The following is a 20201-nucleotide window of genomic DNA, read 5'->3' as shown; positions in this document are numbered from 1 at the left end:
GCACTGACAGCAGCGTCCTGAGGAGACTCATTGTACACTCATGCTCGCAGCGGCAGCATCCGCAAGGGCCGAGAGCTGGAAACAACCGAAGTGGCCATCGGCGCAGGAGTGCACAAACCGGATGCAGCACGGCCAGACCAGGGAGTGCGCCTCAGTTCTGGCACAGGCTCCGTGAACGGACCCTGAGGACACCATGCAAGTCCAATAAGCCAGAGACAAAGAGACAAATACTGTAGGATTCCACTTATATGAGGCTATGAAGTCCCAGAGGAGTCGAACTCATAGAATCAGCAGGTCGGTGGCTGCCAGTGGCTGACGGGAAGGGAATTTGCTGTTAAATGGCTCTGGAAGTTCAGTTTTGCCAGGTGAGAAAGTTCTGGAGACTTGATGCACAATGCTTACCACTACTCAACTGTTCGCTGAAAAATGGTTAAGATGGTAAATTTTATATTTTGGGTAACTTACCACAATTCAACAAATGAATCAAAAAAGAGGCTATGAGCACAGCAGAGATAGGGACAGAGAGAGGGTGGGGGAGGGACGTGACCATGACTTGCTGCACCGAGTCCACCTTCAAACGTCAGAGAAGAATCTCTCACCCGCAGCACTACTGGCATTGGGACCAGCTAATTCCTTGCTGTGGGATGTTGCCCTGTGTACCGTGGGGCCTTAAGAAGCATCCCTGGCCTCTCGCCAGGAGCACTCCTCCAGTTGTGGGCCCCAAAATGTCTCCAGACGCTGCCAAATCCATGTCCGGATCCGTCCCCCCAACACCCTGTTGAGATTCCCCCCCTCAAGCCCCTGCTGAGACTCCCCAAGTTAGAGCTGTTCTGAAAGATGGGAGATTTCTGAGAAATTCAGCAGATGGTGGCTCAACCACGAAGAGAGAACATTTCCCCAGGGGGGGAAAGGGGTAGAGAGAAAACAGATGTCAACAGAAGGTGGGAGAAGAGCCTGTAGTGACCCGGAGAGGGGAGGGAGGAGGCTCCAGGCCCGAAACACTCAAGTAAGGCGAGGACCGAAAGGCTGGCCAGAAAAAGCGTTGTTCCAGTCATTCAACAGTCACCTGGTGACCACTGCTATCCGTCAGCCACGGTGGGGAGAAAGCAACTAGTGAGCAGGATGAGGGACACAAACCCGCAGCGGGGAGGATGCACACCACAAGCACAGGGTGCTGTCTGCTCTCTGGCAACTGTGGAAGCAGGGCCAAGGGGAGGGAGTCAGGACACCGAAGTGTATTCGAAGTCCACAGAAAGAGAAGGGGGGGGTGGGGCCCCGACGAGGAAGATGGCCCTTCCTCCTCAGACACAGGGAGCAGGCGGGGGCAGTGAAGGCGGCGGATTCGGTGGGAGAGAATCTAATGGAACACCCACCCTACAGCTCTGTCCTCACTGGAGCAGAAACAAAGACCGAGGAGACAGAGCAAGACTCAAGGTTGGCGCAGCCACAAAGGGAGCCCGTTAGGGACGGACAGGAAGGCTGGTGAGTAGCGCTGCAGGGCTAGTTAAATACTGGGTAACCAAGAACCTGAAAGCAGCCCATGCCCAACCACTGGGAAGTGAGAGAAGCAACAACTGCGCTTCTGTTCCAAGGAGCAGAAAACCGTGTGGGTGCAGGAACACCCACGTGAAATCATGGGAAAAGAAAAACAGAAACCAAAATGGAAGTACATCCACGGTGCTGTACGACGGGAGCCTTTACCAAGAGCTCTCCTCTGTGTTTTCTGAAACCACAGAAAGTAGGTAACTACAGTGGCAAAAACCAAACCAAACCAGAACACCCAAGTATTCCCTTGTTGGCTGCCCAGCAAGAAAAGAACGAGGTGGAGAGAACAGGTGAGTGAGTGAACACCCGTGAGCCTCCACCAAGAGGCACTGGGTACCAGAAAGCCCATCAGAGCCCAGGGCGAGGGCCTTCCCAGGACGGAGGTCGGCCTGGCTCTGGCCAGGGCAGGGTCACCTTGAACAGCTGGCAGGCCGCCGCTGCAGCCTGCCGCTCGGCGTCGATCTTCTTGCTGCCATAGCCTTCTACCTCCACGCTCTTGGGCCACTTTATGTGGAGGGTGACTTTCTGGGGAAGAGAAGAGAGAATCAGGCCCCTGGCCCCTGGAGACCACAGAGCTGCCACAGATCACACGGAGTTGCTGGGGGCCTGATGGCAGCTGAGCCGAGTGCAGGCTGCACCCCACGCCCACGGTTAACCCCCGTGAGGCTCAACCTTCCCATCCTCAAGCCGTTCATCCCACCTCAAGTTGTTTTGCTTCTTCAAAGTGCCATGTTCTAGCCAGAGAGCAAGGTGGGACCCATCTTTATTGTTAAAAATCTTCATTCAGAATGGTTTGCCTGCAAGCTTCTGTGGGTCCCAGGACCTACAAGACTCTAGGAACAGGAATTTTTATCAACTCTGACCCTCTGCAGTCCCAGTTCTTCAACAGGGACCAGAACCAGGGATCAGGGCAGAGGCCTGGCATACCCAAGAGAGGAGCTCCTCACCTCATCTCCCATGTTCCCTTTCTCCAAACGAGGCTCTTTTTCAGACCTCACTCTGCTTTGAGAGTCTCTGCTGACCATTTTCAATTCACCAAACCCACTCTATGGCCTGCCTGACCAAGAAACCCGGGGGAGAAAAGGGCAGCCAACCTCTTTCCTGAGAGTCACACCAACACCTCCCCCAGCCACCAGGGACTTACCTTTTTCTTCGGTCCATTCGTGTGCACGTAGACCAGTTTGTCCTTTGCATGTGAGATGCCGAGGGCTCTTCCAATTACACTGTTGAGAAGGTTTTTGGGCTGTGGGAACTCTTTTAATAGGTCCCTAGAAGCTAAGAAAATAAGAACAGAAGCATTATAGTCGCTCTTTTTCTTTTAAAAACGCCACGGGGTGTATCAGGACAACCCTGGGCTGGATACTGAGGACGCTGGCCCATGACCCCAAACCACCCAGGAGCATGTTGGTAAAGGAGGGAGGAATGGCTTCAGGTTTAGAGGGGTCAATAAACGTGCACAACCAGACCCACTTGCACAACCACTTCCTGAAGGAGAAGGACCAGGGACCCACACACCACAGAGGAGAAACAGCCTCCATCTGCTTCCCCGTAAGATCCTGACTTAATACATCAGCTACAGAAGCCTAGGCGGCAACCCCCCTTGTCTGAAAGAAGGTACTGAACAAAAAAAAAAAAAAACAAAAACAAAAAACAAAACACCACCACACGCACAAACTGGAGATCAAGACAATGCAAGGCCCCTCCTAAAACAAACAATACACAAAAGGGAGGGTTAGTCCCGAAGTCTGAATACCAGGCCCTCACTCTCTTTTTGCACTTTAGCGTCCTGCAAAGGACCACTTAGAGCCAGATTATATGAAGGGACATCGATCAGGGATCTCCACAGTTGAGACATGCATAAGCTATTTCTCCCCCAAGTTTGCTGGAGTCAAGTGGAGACAGGATGCATCACATACACTGAGAAGTACCTCACTTTTTTTCACTTGTACTTTGAATCAATCCCAGAGTACAAATGGGTGAGATGTCCAACCAGAGAGACCTTGTGCCAGACACAGGGCTCAGCCAGGCCATGAAGAAGCCTGGCGGGAGCAGCTAAAAACAGAAGGAAGGGCCCCAAAGCACCAAAGCGACCCTTCAAGAGAGGCAGGGTCAGAGACTGGCAGAGGAGATGGGGAAACCTTTGCATTCACCACCTGCAGTCTCTGCTGTTATATTCGGCTTTAAACCAGCTCCAAAAAGAGAAACTTTGTACATATGCCCCTGCCCTCATCAGTCATACATCAACCAGGGAGATTTTTCACCACAATGGCCACCCTGACCCTCATCAGACACTTGAGAATGGTGGTGATGTTGGGGAAGCCACTCTATTTTGACGAAGCTCCCCCCAGGAGTTCTGATGTAACCCTAATCCTGGGTTGAGACTGTTTCCCTGAAGCAGATGACTGTGTCAACTGGTCAAGAAGGAGAATTCTGCCTGACTCTGTTTCCCTCTAAAGAATTTATAAAGCGGAGCGCCTGGGTGGCTCAGTGAGTTAAGCCTCTGCCTTCGGCTCAGGCTCAGGGTCCAGGATTGAGGCCCACATCGGGCTCTCTGCTCAGCGGAAAGCCTGGTTCCCCCTCTCTCTCTGCCTGCCTCTCTACATATCTGTGATCTCTTTGTCAAATAAATAAGCAGAATCTTAAGTAATAAAAAAAAAAATTTATAAAGCAACTGAGATTCAAGCAGTTAAGACTAGTATTTCAGTAGACTCAGAGGGCTTCCCACAGAGGGACCCAAAGTTAAGAAGCCCACTAGACCCCCAGGCAGATGTGCACTGGTCCCCTCTCCAGCTCTACAGGGCAGGAGGAGGTTGGCTCTCTACTGACGGCTGATAGTCAGGGATGCTCTGACCAGTCTCATTTCCTGCGCTATTCAGGAAGACACAACGCTGGGAATCATTCTGTCTCTACTTCAAATCCTGAAGTACCAAGTGTATTTTGGGCTCTTTACCACACTGCTGAGGATGCGCTTACCCTTGATGCTCCAATCCCTGACCACCCATTCGAGCGGCAGGTAGATGTTTTCCTGTTTTCCCCCACGCTCTCGAGGTCCCGCGCCTCCTACCTATTCTTGCCTGGTGCAGGCGCTCCTGTCCCCGAACCTCCGCGCTCGGGGTCAATTTGGGCCTGGGCCACACTGAGCTTTACGACAGCAGCGCTGCGGCCCGCCGACGGCCGGCGGTCTCGGCCACTAGCGGAGAGGGGCTCCGGCCCGCCAGGCCCGACCCCGGCCCGTGCTCCCAGCTCTGACAGCCCCGGGAGCCAAGGGCGTCGCGGCCCGACCCTCACCGTTCACCATGCTTCCGTCGCCTTCCCCGGGGTCGCTAGGGGCCACCCCTGCCTCGGCCTCGGCGGCCTCCTTCGTGTGATCGGGGTGGACGCAGCCTGACGAGAGGCCGCGCGAGCGTCCCTGTCGCCCGGTGGCGCGGTGGCCCGGGAGTCGCAGGCGTGGGGAGACGCCGGCAGCCAGCGCCATGAGCCTCCTGGCGGCCGCCATCGCGCTCCCGCCAGCCCCCGCGGGCCCGGAGCCGGGCAGGGACGCGGCGGGAGGGCGAGAGGGCGGGAGCAGCAACCCGCGCGCCGCCTGGCGGCTGGGAGGACCAGGGGCCGGAGCCAGCCGACGAGGTCCCGGCGCCCAGTTCCACTCTGAGCGGGGGCCTCCCACGTCCCGGTCTTGTCACCGGGTGGGCAGCCTGGGATGGCTGGCCCCCAGCTGAATTCACTGCCCAGTCAAAGCCAAATCCACAGACTCGTCGTCTGAATCGGGGGCAGAAAGACGAAGGGGACTTTTGGGGAAAAGTTCAGGCCTTAGCTCCATCAACTTAGGTCCATAGAGATGAACTGCAGGTTCCCTCTAAGTCCCACCCATTGCTCACAAATACCTCTCACATGCCCTGGTGAACTGGCTTGCACTCCAGACCAAAGAGAGAGGATAACCACTAACCCAGGGCACCCCCATCTCATTTAAAGGCTTACAAAATAAACCTGAAGAAGAATCCAGATTTGGGACAGGTAAGACCTCCTGAACATAAGCAAACCACTTTTAATTCCAGGGCTGGAGTCAAAGGTGAAAAATACCAGACTTGGATAACATGCCCAAGAACTGAGCTGGTCCAGCAGTGTGAGTCTGAAGCTGCTGTTCCTTACTTGTTTGAAAGCCAAATGGGATGCTATTTCCAAGCTACTATGTCTGGGTTCTAGCCAGGCTCGTTCCCCTTCTGCCTGGTATATGGCACTGAGGAACAGAAACTTGGCTCAGCTGGGAATCACACTGAGTCTGCATGTTAGGGCAGTGACAAGGGGCTTGGTTAGAGGTTGGCAGTGCAGCTGGGGATATGCTGGGAGGGAGAGTTTTGTTTGTGTGTTTGTTTTATAATTCTAGATCTGATTCTGAAGACTCCTGGAGAGCTTGAGCAAATGCTCGGAGTCACCCCTGAAGTTTCTTATTCATTAGGTCTGGAGTGGAGCCCAGGAATCTGCATTTTTAACAAGTTTCCAGATGATGAGACTGCTGCTCAGGGACCTCGCTCTGAGAACTGCTGGCTTATGGCAAGAACATGGGCTATGAGTCCTAATACTTGGGCTTAGTCCAAGCTCTGTCACTTGCCAGCTGTGAACCTTGGGCAATTTCATCAGTGGGGAAAATGACATATTTGACCTACTCATTTGGTATGGCTGTGGTCAGGATAAAATGGGAATGTCTGGAAGGCAGCAGAGTGCTGTACAGTGCATTCTAGAGAATTCTCTAGAATTCTCCACTGAGGTCTGGAACAACAGACCTGGGGCAGGATGGGGCAGCTTCAACTCCCACTCTTCTATTCCCTCCTCAGTGGGCTTTTAGCACGAAAGGGACAAAAGGGAAGGTGACCTTGGCAGCAGTGATCTGACCTCACAAGGGGACACCACCATCTGTATCAAACGCCCCTATCCAGATCATCCACATTGGGATGGCGAGACCCTTGGGGAAGAATATGATTCCACAATGGCATTGACTTTGGCCAAGTGTCACTCTAATTAGCCAAAAGCCAAGGCATCCACCCAGCTTCAGGATAGTTTTTAAGGACTGTTAGCAGCCCAAATTCCCTCAAAAGAATCTAGAAACTTACCAAGCCTGATAATGGCATTAGGGGCTGAGGCCAAATTTTGAAAATGGTGTCTGAAAGCTGACACAAAAGCCTAGACGGAAAGACACCCTTCTACCCCCCAGAAAGCAGGGCCTGGGCCCATCGTGGTGCTGCAGCAAGCCCTCAGTACAGCTACTCTGGTCTGACAGCCACTTAGGCTAAGGTTAGAATGCTCTGATTTCTTGGATCTGCTCCCAAAGGGGCGAAAATAGAGGGACAGATACAAATCAACACTGGCCATGAGTTGTTCACTGGTCAAACAGGGGGTTAAGTACTTGGGGTTCACCATACTATTGAGTCTATTTTAGAAAACGGTATTTTGAACAGAAGTTTGAAATTCTATGTTTAAAAAAAAGCATCATGTGGTGCCAACCAACTAGGTGGTTCTCAGGGAGCTCCTTGACCTCCTTTCCTATTTCATTTATTGCATCTGGGCTCTAACAGCTGGTATCACCTTGAGCAAATATTTCACTTCCAGAAACCTCACTGCCTCTTATGACATGAGGGAAACTCTTACACCAGGTCTTAAAAACCTTCTGGTTTTGTGATCTTCTGCCCATTGGTCCAGAGCAGGGGTTGCCAAACTCCAACCTGCAGACCAAATCCACCCACTGCCTGTTTTTATAAATAAAGTTTTATTGGAACATAGCCATTCCCACTGTTGGTGTATTATCTATCACTGCTTTCACACCACAATGGCAGAGCAAAGCAGCTGCGAAAGAAACCGTATGGCCCAGAAAGCCTAGAATATGTATTCTGTGACCCTTAAAGAAAGTTTGCCAACTGCTGCCTTAGAGAATGTTGAAGAAAGTTAGAAGGGCTCAGAGATGCCCTCTTCCTTTCCACCAACATTAAAGACTTCTCCTTCACTATCTGTTCTTTGGGGAGAGAAAGCTGACTCCTTTGCCTGTGAAAAGGAAGGAACTTTTGGGGGAAAAAAAAAAAAAGAAATGTTTTCCTGGCTCAGGGATCTCTCTGTTCATTTCTGAATCAAGCACAACATCTGGGATTAAATGCGCTGAACAACATCTGGGAGTGTGGAATTAAAGTGTGAGGGATCCGCTGAATACACAGGAGGCTGTTTTAGGACCCTAAACTTTAGAGGCCCCAGGAAAAAGCAACGAGAGGAAGCCCAAGATAGTCCAGACGTGGGGCAAAGATGGGAGAACTTCCGGGGGGCAAGTGAGAGGGAGCATCTCAGTCAACCATTCTGTCAGTGCCTTCAACCACAGTTAGATGTTGTGGATGATTAGAATGACTAGACACGGTCCCCTTGGTTGGCTACAAGAAAGGCAAAGGGAGCCCCAGGAGCCGGACAGCCACCCCGACTGCCCTACCCAACCTCAGGGCTCTTCCATCCACATATGTAAAGCCACAGGGTCCCTTGAGGTAAACCACCATACCGAGAAGAGGGGACACGTGTATGAGGGAATGGACAGGAAGGACTAGTCCTACGAAGGATCCTGCCAGAAGTTCTGTTCTCCCACGCTGCCTTCTGGTGCTCTGTGTCTCAGATCAGGGCAGGTGGGAAAGATCGACAGAAGAGGCTCTGAATTTCCTCACCCTTTACCTAGGAGGTGAAGAGCTTGGCGGTAGAGTGGGAAGAGACTGGCAAAGGAGGTGAGCGTTTTTTTTCCCAATTCCAATCTGAGTCCGATGGGCAATGTAACCTATTCGAGTGGCCCCCATTTTGTGAGTGCTGTTTTCCTTTCTGAACACCAGAGACACTGTTTCTGCCACACAAACTTCCTTCTAAAGGCAGTGAAGTCACTAGGGAGTCAGAAAGCGTGGCAGAAAGGCCCGAGAGTCATGTGTGGACTAAAAAGTCTGTTGCTTTTGGGATGAAGAAGTGGAGGCAAGACCCTTTTTAGGTTGAGAGAGAGAGAGAGAGAGAGAGGCAAAGATGCATACACCCATGGGTGCCTTCTGGAGGCGCAGCTGTGAGGAGGCAATCAGGCTCAGGGGGTCTGTGCTCCTCCAGGGAAGACAGCGCAGGGACGGTCCCCCACCAGGAGCCGCTGTCCCCCAAATGCAGCAGCCTTCTCCCCTGCATGTGGCTCAAGGAGGCACTGCCTAGCCGTGCTGCCTGGTTCATCCCACCTAACCATCTTTAAGCTTAGCCAAAGCACATCTGACACTCTCAGAGCCACTCACCTGCCATGTTGGAAATGTTAACGTTCAGCCTTTTCGAGTTACAGGGCATTTTAAGAAAGAAAAAAAAAAGGGCAATCAACTCTTGTTTTGGCAACGGTAGGGGGGGTGGCATTTCTTTAACACCTAAGTCAAATGGTCAGAGGGGCTGCAAGTATTTCTTTCTACGCGCTGTCTGGAGTCGGGGCCGCTACTGCGGGAAGGCGTCGCGGGTGTTAACTGAGCGGGAACAGGGCAGCAGCGTGGGCGGCAGAAACTGAGCTGCTCCGTGCTGCCTGACCCTTCCTGAGCTCTTGACCTTCAAAGCACTTTACAGACAGAACCTAAAGTGGACATGCTGTCTCTGCAGGAGGCAAAGACTCTATGACCTAAAACAGTGTTCTTCTGCTAGGCAGCTGGCATCGGGACGTGAACGGACAGCCAACGGGGCAGAGGGGGCAGCTGTCAGAGCACGAACAAGAAGCCACCAGGAGCACTGGTCTTAGCAGACCCGGCAAAGATCAAAATCTGAGGGAGGGGCAGAGATACTCACAGGCGGGGATGCTTCCTCGGGTCCCCTTACAGGCCCCACCCCTGGGGTACCAGTGGGACCTGAGGGGAGCTATCACCTGTCTGGGTGCTCGGACATTCTCCCCAGTCAAAAGGTGAGCCTACCCTGCCAAATGGACTAAGAGACAGATTTCAGTGTCAGTAAAGTGCTTTGAGGAGCTGGGGGGAGGTAGGGAGGGGCCCAGGTATTCCAGGGCCTCCAAGATGGAGTACCCAGGGCCTGGCGAGGGCGCTCTCTTCTGGCCCTGCTACAGGTGCCCTGTGCTTCCTGAACCATCTAAGCCAGGGACCGCCTAGAAGATCCAAGCCCTGCAGATTCTCCACACTGATGCTGAACACCCAGACTGAGCCTAGGCTGTATGCCTGGTCACACGAGGAAGCCCGAGGAGACCACGGGGTCTGAGCCAGAGGCCAAGGATCATAAAAAAAAACCCAGACCTTTCCAGATGATTTCTCCTTGAGGGTTCCAACAGCTCCACTAGCCCCACTCCTCCTCACTTGCTTTCCAGAGGACCGTGACCCTGGCACCCGGGCTCCCATGCCGTCCGCCTCCCCCACAGACCCTGCACCAAGCTGATGCTGGAGGCAAGGCTCCTCCCTTACCTCGAGAGATGGTCCCTCCAGGGGCAGGGTTGACACACATGGGTGGAAGGCGGGGTGGGGGAAGTTTGCACTGACGCTGCCTGTGCTGGGCCCGATCTGGGGAAAGAGAGAGGGCATCAGGGTGATGTGTTCTTACCCCTCACAGTTACAGACCCGGGGACAGAAGCATCCCAGAGCATCTGAGAGGAGCTCTCGGCGGCAGGGCTGTGGGATGGTGCAGGCAGCCAGTCACAGGCTCTGAAAAACAGTGCCACCAACCCCACAGAAAGAAGGCAACAGTCTACTATAGACGGGATACACGAAAAATTTGTAGAGATCCCTTCCTGACTCTCAAAACAGCCCTCAAACTCTGTTCCCTGAGGCACCTTGTGTGAGTCAAACACCCATCCCACCTCCTTCTCTAGAGTCCTGAGTAGTGAGGATGAAACAAGAAAGTAATTGAAAACAGAAAAACCACGGTACTGTGTAAATCCCCTTTATCTGTCTTCTGCGTATCTTAGCTAGCCCTGTGTCTGCTGTTGGTTCCCAGATGGCCACGTCTCAGACTATTCTTTCCCTCTAAGAAATGGGCAAGAAAAGGACCAACTGGCTGTTGGGGTCCTCCCTAAGCCAAGACCAGACCCACACTTACCAGCCTTCTTTCTCTTTATAAAAGTCAATGGTTTGCTATTCCAAATATTTCCATTCATTTGGAGACTAAATACTACTTTTCAGTGACATATAAAGTATGTTTTTAAGACGTTCCAAAACACTGATATGCATGAACATCACTGTTGCATGGGAAGGTGGGAACGTACAGGGAAGTCAGGTTTCCTGTTGACCGCCACCTACGTGGTGACGATGTCATCGAATCCCTGGGTCTGGGGGAAAAGGTACACGAGCCCTCTGCTCTTTGCCTCGCTGGTTTCAATATGATTAACGGGGCAGGAGAGGAGCAGGGCAAGACAGCCCCCCACACACTATACCCAACAGTCTGCTCGGCTGCCATCATGTCCATTTCCATAATGCAAATCGGCTCATATACAATCAGTACATGAGGAAATATCAGTAAAACATGTGAACCCTCAGTTCAAATGTGATTTTCCTAAGGCAAGGGAACTGAAATAGCAAAGGCAGAATTGTAATTTTCAACAAGAAAACAAAAGACCCTATCAAATGTACGTATGTATATATGTATCTATATACATACACGGGTGTATATACATATATATATACACACACACATACACATATACTTTTTTTTTTTTTTTTTTGAGAGCAAGCACACACATGCAACAGGGGTGGGAGGGGCAAAGGGAGAGAGAGAGAAAATCTTAAGCAGGTTCCATGTCCGGCACGGAGCCCAACATGGGCCTTGATCCCACTGAGCCACCCAAGCACCCCTCAACTATATTTTTTTTAAAACTTGAACCTGAGTGCCTGCAGGGAATCGAGGTGATAGATACATGTGGATTCACTCTACAGGTTTTTCAACATTTCAGCAGTTTTGAGACTTTCCATACTAATGCGCTAGGGGGAAGGCATGTACCTACAGCGAGGTCCACACGGCCAGCTGCAAGCGCCCTACTGGCAAGCCCCATGGGCTCAGAGCCCCGCTGTCCCCCACGTGGCCTCAGCACTGCCAGCCCTGTACACTGTTGGCACTGCGCTGCGCCGCGGGCCTCGGCTGTCCACAGCATCCTCCCAGCCCCCAGTGACCCGCTGTTCGCACACTCGGGCCACCAGGTCATGCTGTACCCCACAGGCCCTCTGATGACTTGAGAGGTGTGTCAATCTGCAAAAAACACATCCAGTGATACAGGAGAAATGCCTGTAGCGTCTTCTGGAACAAAGTGCCTAGGATCAAGGTTTATCTTGAAACTAAGGTGGAAAATAATCAGTTCAACCTTTCCAGTCCTGTTTGAGAAGGGTTCTCATTCATTTCCAGGGATGCTGGATTAAGAAAAAAGAAGTAAGTGATTTGATGATTATCTGTTTCATAAAGCATTTTCAGTAAGCGGGAGAGGGGGTGTGGTTAAAATTCCACATCACAGAGCCCTCTTCTGAACATGGAGCTGGAGGAGGCAAATGGCACATTCTTGCTGTTGATCTAGTGTTTTCCAAAGTTTTGTGCTGACTGTAAAGGACTCAGCTTGCTCTCTGTGGCCTGATTCTGATGGCATTGCCTCCAAGAGACAAGAAACTTGTGCTAAGAAGCCAGCAAAGGCAGTAACAGGCCACTTACTGCTCATGAACACGCTGGTGGGGCGGTACTGGCAGCTCCGCTGAATTACATTAGAGAAAAGATGGCAGCCGCAGACCCAGCGGGCCACTGTCCACCAAGCTGCAGGGCACTGCTCCAACTCTCACCTTCAGAAGCAGCCAGCAGCCCGACCCGCTGAGACGCTAAGCCCCGGAGTGCGAGAAAGCCTCTCTGACACTGGGCTGCCTCCTCCGATCGTGCAGCCACACAGCACGCTTTATGCTGGGGCCAGGCTGTCCCTCTCTGGCAAAACACCAGCTACGGGGCTGCACCCCAGAGAGATCCAACTACTCACATTTATCAAGGGCCTGCCAACTCAAGACTGAGGGCTGCAGACAGACCACAGCCAGATGCTCTTCCCGTACTCTCTCTCCTCTTCATCATACCTCTGAAGGCAGGGGCTGGGAAACAGGATCGGGTAAGTTAACAGCTTGCTAGCGCTAATGGGGACCAGATATGAACCCCAGAGAGTCTGACTCAACCTTGACACCATGTGACATTTCCCCTAGGGACTCAGGACACCTTAGGGAGCTCATAATCCCATCATGAGGAGCAAAGAAACCAAAAAACTAGATAAGAGATAAAGAACAGTTCTATACAACAATGAAAATGTCACAAGGCCGCACCTGACCAATTGCCAAGGTCATGGTGCAAACTGCAAGTGATACTAGCATTCAGAAGACAGGAAAGGGCATTCAGCCTAAGGGTCAGAAAAGAAAGGGCAGGTTTGCCTGAAGGAAAACATCCAAGGCAATAAACTCTTTCTGATTAATGGTTTTCCCTGAGATCTTCGAGCATAAAGTGGTTGTTGGTAAGAATGTAACACTTACCTGTGTGGAAAGCAAGGCCCCAAATCAGACTATGTCTGATTATTAGGTCCTAAAGCTATTTAATACCACAGACCCGTGAATTTACCAGGTGTCAGGCCCCCTTCTAAGCTCTTTATCTGCACTAACTCCTCTGATCCCTAAAACAACTGTGTGAGGCAGGTCCTAGGATCTGGCTCACTTGTGTCAGGAGGAAATGAAGGTCCAATCACTGGCCCCCAGCCTTGGCCAGCATGGGTGCCGAAGTGTGAGGGGAATCAGGCCTCTGGCTCCAGAACTTTTGCACAGAGACGCTCTGTTGACTTCCATGGAACTGAATGCTAATGTCACCCCCAGCGAAAAGTCTCTCGAACAAATCAATCCCAAGCCTAGAAAGAAAAATTACAAACACTCTAAAGGAATTTTGCCACAACCCTCTCACCTGGTACCATCTCCCTATCACGTGGGAGTGAAATAACACACAAAAAAGGAGGATCATGACTTTTACTGGGCCCTCCGTCTCTTTACAAAATCAGCGCTGTTCCTTCAGACACGCCCACCATGGGAGAATCTATTTTCATCCAACTTTCACAAGTAGGCGGACAACGAAGCCCACTGATTAATAAGTAAACACAAAGTGACTTAATTTTCAGCTCAAAATGTGCTGTCCACACTAATCTCAAACCCAATTATTTCCAGTCAGTTAACCAACGAAACCAGGACGATAAGATTAATTTTTTCATGCAATACGAAAATACAAAAACAAACAAGGAGGGGGTGCCTGGGTGGCTCAGTTGGTTAAGCGTCTGCCTTCAGCTCAGGGTATGACTCCAGGGTCCCGGGATTAAGCCCGGCATCAGACTCCCTGCTCAGTGGGGAGCCGGCTTCTCCCTCTCTCTCTCTGCAGCTCTCCCCTGCTTCTGCTCTCTCCTCTCTGTCAAATAAATAAAATTAAAACAAACCAACAAAACAAGGAGGCAGAAAGAGGCTGTTCTGAGCCCTGGTATATCCAGCCCTCCTTCTGACCCCATTCAACAGGACACCACTAAGCCAAGGTTTTCCAGGCCTCTAGGAACACGAATGGTAGAGGAGACCCTGTGGGAGGAAGACTCTTTTTTTTTTTTCCAGTAGGCTCCACATCCACTGTGGAGCCCAACATCGGGTTCAAACTCACAACCCTGAGATCAAGAGTCACACGCTCTACTGACTGAGCTGCCCGGGGGCGGGGATGGGGGTGTTGGGAGGACAAGGGAAGACCTTTTAAAGGCTCTACTGACTGAGCTCTACTAACTGAGCCGCTGGCGGCTGGGGATGGGAGGGTTGGGAGGAGGGGAGAAGCTTTTGAATCAGCATTACGGTAGGTCTACAGGTCTACAACGGTTCTCAGAGTGTAAATTATGCTCAGAGTGGAGTCTTACAGTCAGCATCAACAGAGATAACAGGCTTTTTACCCACTGTTCCCTCAGAGGAGGAAAGTCCTGCTCCTAAGACATGCAAAGCCCTCTGGAATGTGGTCCGTGAAGGCTTCCCCAACTATAGCTTACTTCCTGTAAGTAGGAATGAATGCTACCCTACAGCCCAGCCGCGGCTCAATTCTGCCATTGCTTACATAGTCCTCTGACCCCAGCTGCTGGACAGCACAGGTTCCAAAACTTGCCACAGTTTCTATGACCACCAATATAGCAATGACTCAAGCCACTTTCCCCAGCATTTGCTGAAGGCTACCCTGTGCAGAAGGCTGTGCCAGGTGCCGCAGATGATAAAGGAACACAGGAGGCCCTGGGTGCAGGGAGCCTCTAGTCTAGAGATACGATGGTCAGAACAGACTAAGCGCAAGAAGGTACAGACGCGGTACTGAGGAAAATCAGAGAGAGGCGAGAGACTGCGTTTGGCTGATAGAATCAAGAACGGCTCATGGAGAAAATGGCGTAAAACACCAGCTTAGAAAAACAGATGGGAATCCAATGGGCAGTGAGTATGTGTGAGAGGCTATGCAAGGGCAGGAGTAGCAAATGAACACAGGGAACTTGGCCAAGGACCCAGCCTTGGGTTATAAGCACCATGCAAGGGGAAGGCAGAGAAAGGACTTTGGTAAGTCATGCAAAGAAGGGGTCTAAGGGCTACATGCTGCTACGGGACTTCCACGGCCCTCACAGCTGCCCAGCACAGGGAGGGAGGGCATGAGGTCCCAAGGACAGCCATGTTCTTACCTTTTCTGAATGAGTCCAGGCTGAACATTTCTGGCCAGGAGGGAAAGCTGGAATCCTAAGAAGGAGGGTCCAAAGGCAATGGTTACAATTCTTGGTCCAGGATCCCACAGAGAAGACTTCAATAACACAGACAGGGCTGTCCAGAAGGCGAGAAAAATGAAGCTCTTCACTACTGAGCCCCAGCTGCTGCTCCCAGGCTTAAGGATGGAAGGGCCATCTCCACTCTAGAGTAATTACCCTTTGTTTTTTTCTCACTGACAGCTTTCTTCTCTTCTCTGTCCTAAACTCCCCAAGCCCTGCTCAACAGAACGAGATGCATTTCCTCCTGAGAGACATACTTCCACCTCATCGCAATACTTGCAATTTTCCTGGGACTTCTGGGAAGAAAGGAAACTCTATATGGACCCTTTTTCTCATGTGGCATCAGCGAGCGGGACTGATGACGACCCTACGGACAAACTAGTTTATGGGGCTCTCAGAGAACCCAGGCAAGCCCCTAGGGATGGGACTTGATGGTTGTATCAAGGAGTAACTTTCGTAATTCAAAATAAAAAGCTTTTCATAGTGGAGTTTATTAAATAACAAATATTAAGTTAAAGTTCAACTGTTGAGCAAAAATGTTGGTACATTTTGTTCATTTAACTGAGGAGTATACCTAGAACCTTAAAACACACACATACACATACACATACACATACACACACACACACACACACACAGGTAAATAACTCTTCTGGTTTAATGATTTTGTTTTTAAAAAAACACTCAAACTCACTTATAGACATTTTTAAGAATGTAGTACTCCTGGGTTGGTACAGTAACCTTTTGTGGCCTCAGTTTAAAAACATCTACACAATGTTTTAACAAACCAGGATAATGTCCAACATTACAAGGAGTCTAATAGGGCCTACATTCCTGCTCCTGACTGCTTTCCCGTCTAATTCTCAAATGGCGGGGAGATGGGGGTAGAGGGCTGACCTGGGGCCGAATCTTTCAGGTCCATAGCAGGTCTGCCCTGATGGCCTCCTCTCCCCCAGGGATGCCGGAAATTTCAGCCGATAGCATATGGTAGCTCAGAGAGAAAACTTCAATACAATATCAACAATGATACAATTCACTTTAAGAAGTTACATCCTATAGACTCCTTCTTTCCAAATTAAAAAGGGTGTAATTTGAGATTCTAATCTTAAAGAAAAACCTGAATACTGTAAAATCTAAACCATCTAAGTGATTATTACTTGAGAAACAATACTTTCTTGCTAAGAAAGAACAAATTAATATGCATGTGAACAGACTGCTCTGCTTTTAAAAAGTCCCCAACCCTCTCCAATGCTCATGTAGCACGAGCTTTTCCTCTATCAGTCTAAGAACTACGTATGATATTCAAGATAGGATGTTTTAAGACATTTCACTGAGCTCTAGAACATTTCATAGAGACTGAAAAGAAAGTTGCATTTCTTGAAATATAATTATGTTGGAAACTTTTATGATTCAGAGTTTCTCTTAAATAATTCAAAGGTAAGTAAAATAATATTATGTCAAGAGTTCTTGCATAATGAAACACCACTTAACTCCAAGTAGAGTCACTACGGGATGATTCAAGGACAGAGAGATTCCATAATGACTAATTGAAAATGATACCCTTCTTCCAAGACAGTCACAAATGGATTTAATATGTGCCTTTGCTTTACAGTGTGGCTAAGCATGAGGTGTGCCACTGTTCTGTGTGCATGGCTAAGTCAACTTACCTTACACGAGCAGTGACAGTCTCAGATTTTGTAGGTTTTTGAACTGGAGCTGAATTCTCTCCTTGCTATTCCTCATCACGAGGCTGGGCCTCCTCCTAAAAAATACAAGGTTGGGTCACTAAAGTCATGGGTCCCACGGGGAAAATAAAGTTGCTGCAGGCCACTGAAATCCATTTACTAACTCTAACAACAAGTTTTGTTAATGGCATGAAGCACACACTGGACACATTGGCCTCACTTCAGGACCCACCATGACAGACTCACGACCCATCAGACTGTGAGCTGTCCTACACCAGCACCTGTAAGATACCAAGAAAGAGATGTCATGGTAAAGAGGGGCGTATAGTCCTGAAAGCATTTTCTTCAAGCCCAGAGCAAAACCCACTTCAGTTCTGAGTTCTAATCCCATAATGACCCTTCTATGACCCTACTTAAGGTAGATAAAGAAGCTCTTACAGATTAGGAAAATGACAACTAAATGTTGAATGCCATTTTTATACTTCACAAAGTATGGCAGCATAGACTTTATAGCACTTAACCTATGTAACTTCCCAGAGAGGTTGAAACTCTCTTTCCCAGAGAAGGAAACTGAGGCAGATTTTCCCAGAGAAAGTTATACAACTTGCCCAAGATCCCTTAGCTGACTCAGGACAGAATGGAAATCCGCATTTAGGTGCTGGACTCCAAAGCTTTCCATGCTTATATGACACCATTTTTCTTATTTCCATGATACTATGCTGTTGCCTAAATGTCCCATGGTTCATTCCTGGAAATAATATTTTATAGTGATAAAAAGGTTGAAAGGGGCAAGATGGGTTCAACTGATAAGCTTTGGACCATGGCTTCATAAAAGTTAAAACGCTTGGAGGATAAATGTCTTCTGGAGGTAAAGGGGCAACCTACACAGGTTTAAAAAAAAAAAAAATGCAGCAAAGGATGTATTTCCCACATCTTAAAAAGCTCTGCAAATAAAGAGCACTATTATAAACTCTATCAGGAGAAGAGGCCACTCCTAGAAACACCAACACTCCCAAGATTTAAGTGTAAATTCTAAGATATGGTCAAGATTTACAATGACAGGGGCTTTATTGCTTTCAAAGAAACTGCAAGGGAAACCATCAGACAATGTCTCTTTTCCCTCCGGCCAGTAAGTTGCAACCAAAAACAGTTTGAGAGTCTGCACCTGGCCATCTGCAGTCCACCTGCTACAGTGTTTGGCAAGCCCCCGTAGACTGGGTTTGCAAAGTGGGACAATCTCTGTCTTGCAACATCATAATTAAGATGACCAATGTGGCTACAAGAGGACTAGCTAGACAGCATGCTGACGCCATACTCTGGGCTTGGGGGTTCTGACGACCCCTGGGACTCCAGTTCACTGCAAACAAAGGACCCAACATGCATTAGGTCTTCCCCTGCGAAATGGGGCAAGTCACCACCAGCAAACAAAGAACACCTCACCCCTTGGCCTCCCCCAGTGGCAAGGTCGGTGCAAAAAGGGGCAAACCAGGGGGGCCAGAATGCACCAGGCCTCCCTTTGGACGAACGGTCCAGGCGGCACAGGGGACAGACAAAGGTCCCGGGGCACTCCGGGGGCTTCCTCCAGGCCCTGCCTCGGGGAACGGAGCATCCCCTGAGGCGGAGGCGTCGTTGCGCCAATGAAGCGGCCTCTCCCGCGGTCCCCGTGGAGCCCCTGGCTACCAGGCCCGCCCTGGCGGACCGGCCTGGCCCCCGCCCCCGCCCAGGCTCCATGGCAACGGCAGGCCGAGGCCTGGCTGCCCACGGCTCGGCCGGGCCGGCTTCGCGGGCAGGCCTAGGATGCCCGGCCTGCTCCTCGGGCCCGCCCGCTTCTCCGCCCCACTCTCCGCCAAGCCGGCGGTCGGCCCCGGGCCCCTCCTCGCGCCGACCACCCCCGGCCGCGGCAAGCTCCTCAAGGGGACACGAAAGGGGAGAATAAAAAGCCCAATTCACCTGTTGTTACAGATGTGAAACAAGCCTCGGTGCACCGCGCATGAGCCGCGGGCCCCCCCAACCACGGCCGGACTACAACTCCCACCAGCGGCGGCGCGGCCCCTTCCGGGTCCCGAGGCGGAAGTCCCGCCGGCCGCCCCGGCGCTCCCCGCCCCGCCTCCCGCGCCGACCCAGCGTCTGAGCGGGTCTCCAGCGGGCCCCCCACCCGGGGCTCGCAGTGGCCTCCTAGGGCTCACGCCGCTGGGCGGCCAACCCGCGGCGAGGCCCCGGCGCCGGGCCCAATGGGGGGCGGCCGCGGCGGGCGCAGGAGGGACTTCCGGCAGAGGCGCCGAGGGGGTGGGCGCGCGGGCCCCTCTGGGGCAGCGGAGGGAACGGGTCTGGACAGCGGAGGCCAGGGCCGCACACGGCGCCCCCTCCCAGCGCCTCAGCATCCGGCAGTGTGAGAGGAGGAGGGCCCTCGCGAGCTCTGCGCCCCCGCCTCGCGGCCCCCGGCCAGTCAGGGCTGAGCTGGGGACGAAATCCTGCTCGGGATCCGGACTTCCACCCGCCTTCCCCGCCACAGCCCGTTGCCACGCCTCTGCTCCTACTCTGCCCTACCTTACCCTCTCCGTTCTCCTACCCTCTCCTACCCGCTCTCCTCCGATCTTCTGTTTAGGGAGGTGAGAATTTCCGCCTCACGACATTGTTAGGAGGAAACCAGCGCGATGGCACGTTGTAAACTACGACACTGGGGAAAGACAAGGTGGCACTTGCCGGTCCGAGTGCCGCTGGGCTGCTCTGGAGGTCTCGTCCCCGCCCCCTTGCCTCCGAAGGCCGTCCGGATGAGGCTCTCGTGGGAGTTTGGTGGAATCCAGCTTCTAAAGGGGAGAACTCGGCTGGGGTCCTCTGAGGCCAGGTCAAGTAGGAACGACCTAGGATATGCTTTTAAGACGTGGCCTTTCAGGATACATGAAGAATTAGTACCATATCCCATTTTTGTGCAAACAATTAAATGCAACAAGTTGGGGTTTTTTTTTTTTTTTTTTTTTTCTCTCTCTCCCTCTTTCTCTACATTGGACCAGAAGGGTGGGGGGGAGGTGAGCATGGAGCATCAAACACTCATTCAAATAATTACTATCTTTTCTGAGCAGGGCATGGTACCATGCTATGGCGTGTATAGATATTTGAGTGAACTGTATAGCAATTGTTATAAGCAGGTTTTGAGGATACAACAGCCTCCCCTGGAGGGGCTTCGGGCATGGTAGGCAAAATGAAAA

General features: G+C 51.2%; 1 protein-coding gene across 6 annotated transcripts in view; it reads right to left on the bottom strand.

Annotated features, from left to right (window-relative positions):
* DHX30 (DExH-box helicase 30) overlaps positions 1-19700 on the bottom strand; it is a 29620-nt gene extending 9920 nt beyond the window's left edge. The window contains exons 1-8 of one of the 6 annotated variants that reach the window (XM_059160776.1): positions 19575-19700; positions 16978-17072; positions 16208-16314; positions 15230-15284; positions 9972-10067; positions 8823-8851; positions 2690-2820; positions 1960-2070 (exon numbers count right to left, since the gene is read on the bottom strand). In XM_059160776.1, the coding sequence (XP_059016759.1) occupies positions 1960-2070; positions 2690-2820; positions 8823-8851; positions 9972-10067; positions 15230-15284; positions 16208-16232 (447 nt within the window). In that variant the 5' untranslated portion in view covers positions 16233-16314; positions 16978-17072; positions 19575-19700. Of the gene's footprint in view, positions 1-1959; positions 2071-2689; positions 2821-4833; positions 5068-8822; positions 8852-9971; positions 10068-15229; positions 15285-16207; positions 16315-16977; positions 17073-18945; positions 19100-19574 lie in introns of those variants that run through there. The other 5 variants (XM_059160775.1, XM_059160779.1, XM_059160777.1 and 2 more) reach the window with 5 other exon arrangements.
* Positions 19701-20201: the final 501 nt, after the last annotated feature.

This window comes from Mustela lutreola, chromosome 2 (genome assembly GCF_030435805.1).
Source record: "Mustela lutreola isolate mMusLut2 chromosome 2, mMusLut2.pri, whole genome shotgun sequence".
NCBI lineage: Eukaryota > Metazoa > Chordata > Mammalia > Carnivora > Mustelidae > Mustela > Mustela lutreola.
Note: the sequence above shows the minus strand (reverse complement) of the source record. Positions and strands in the feature narration are given on the sequence as shown.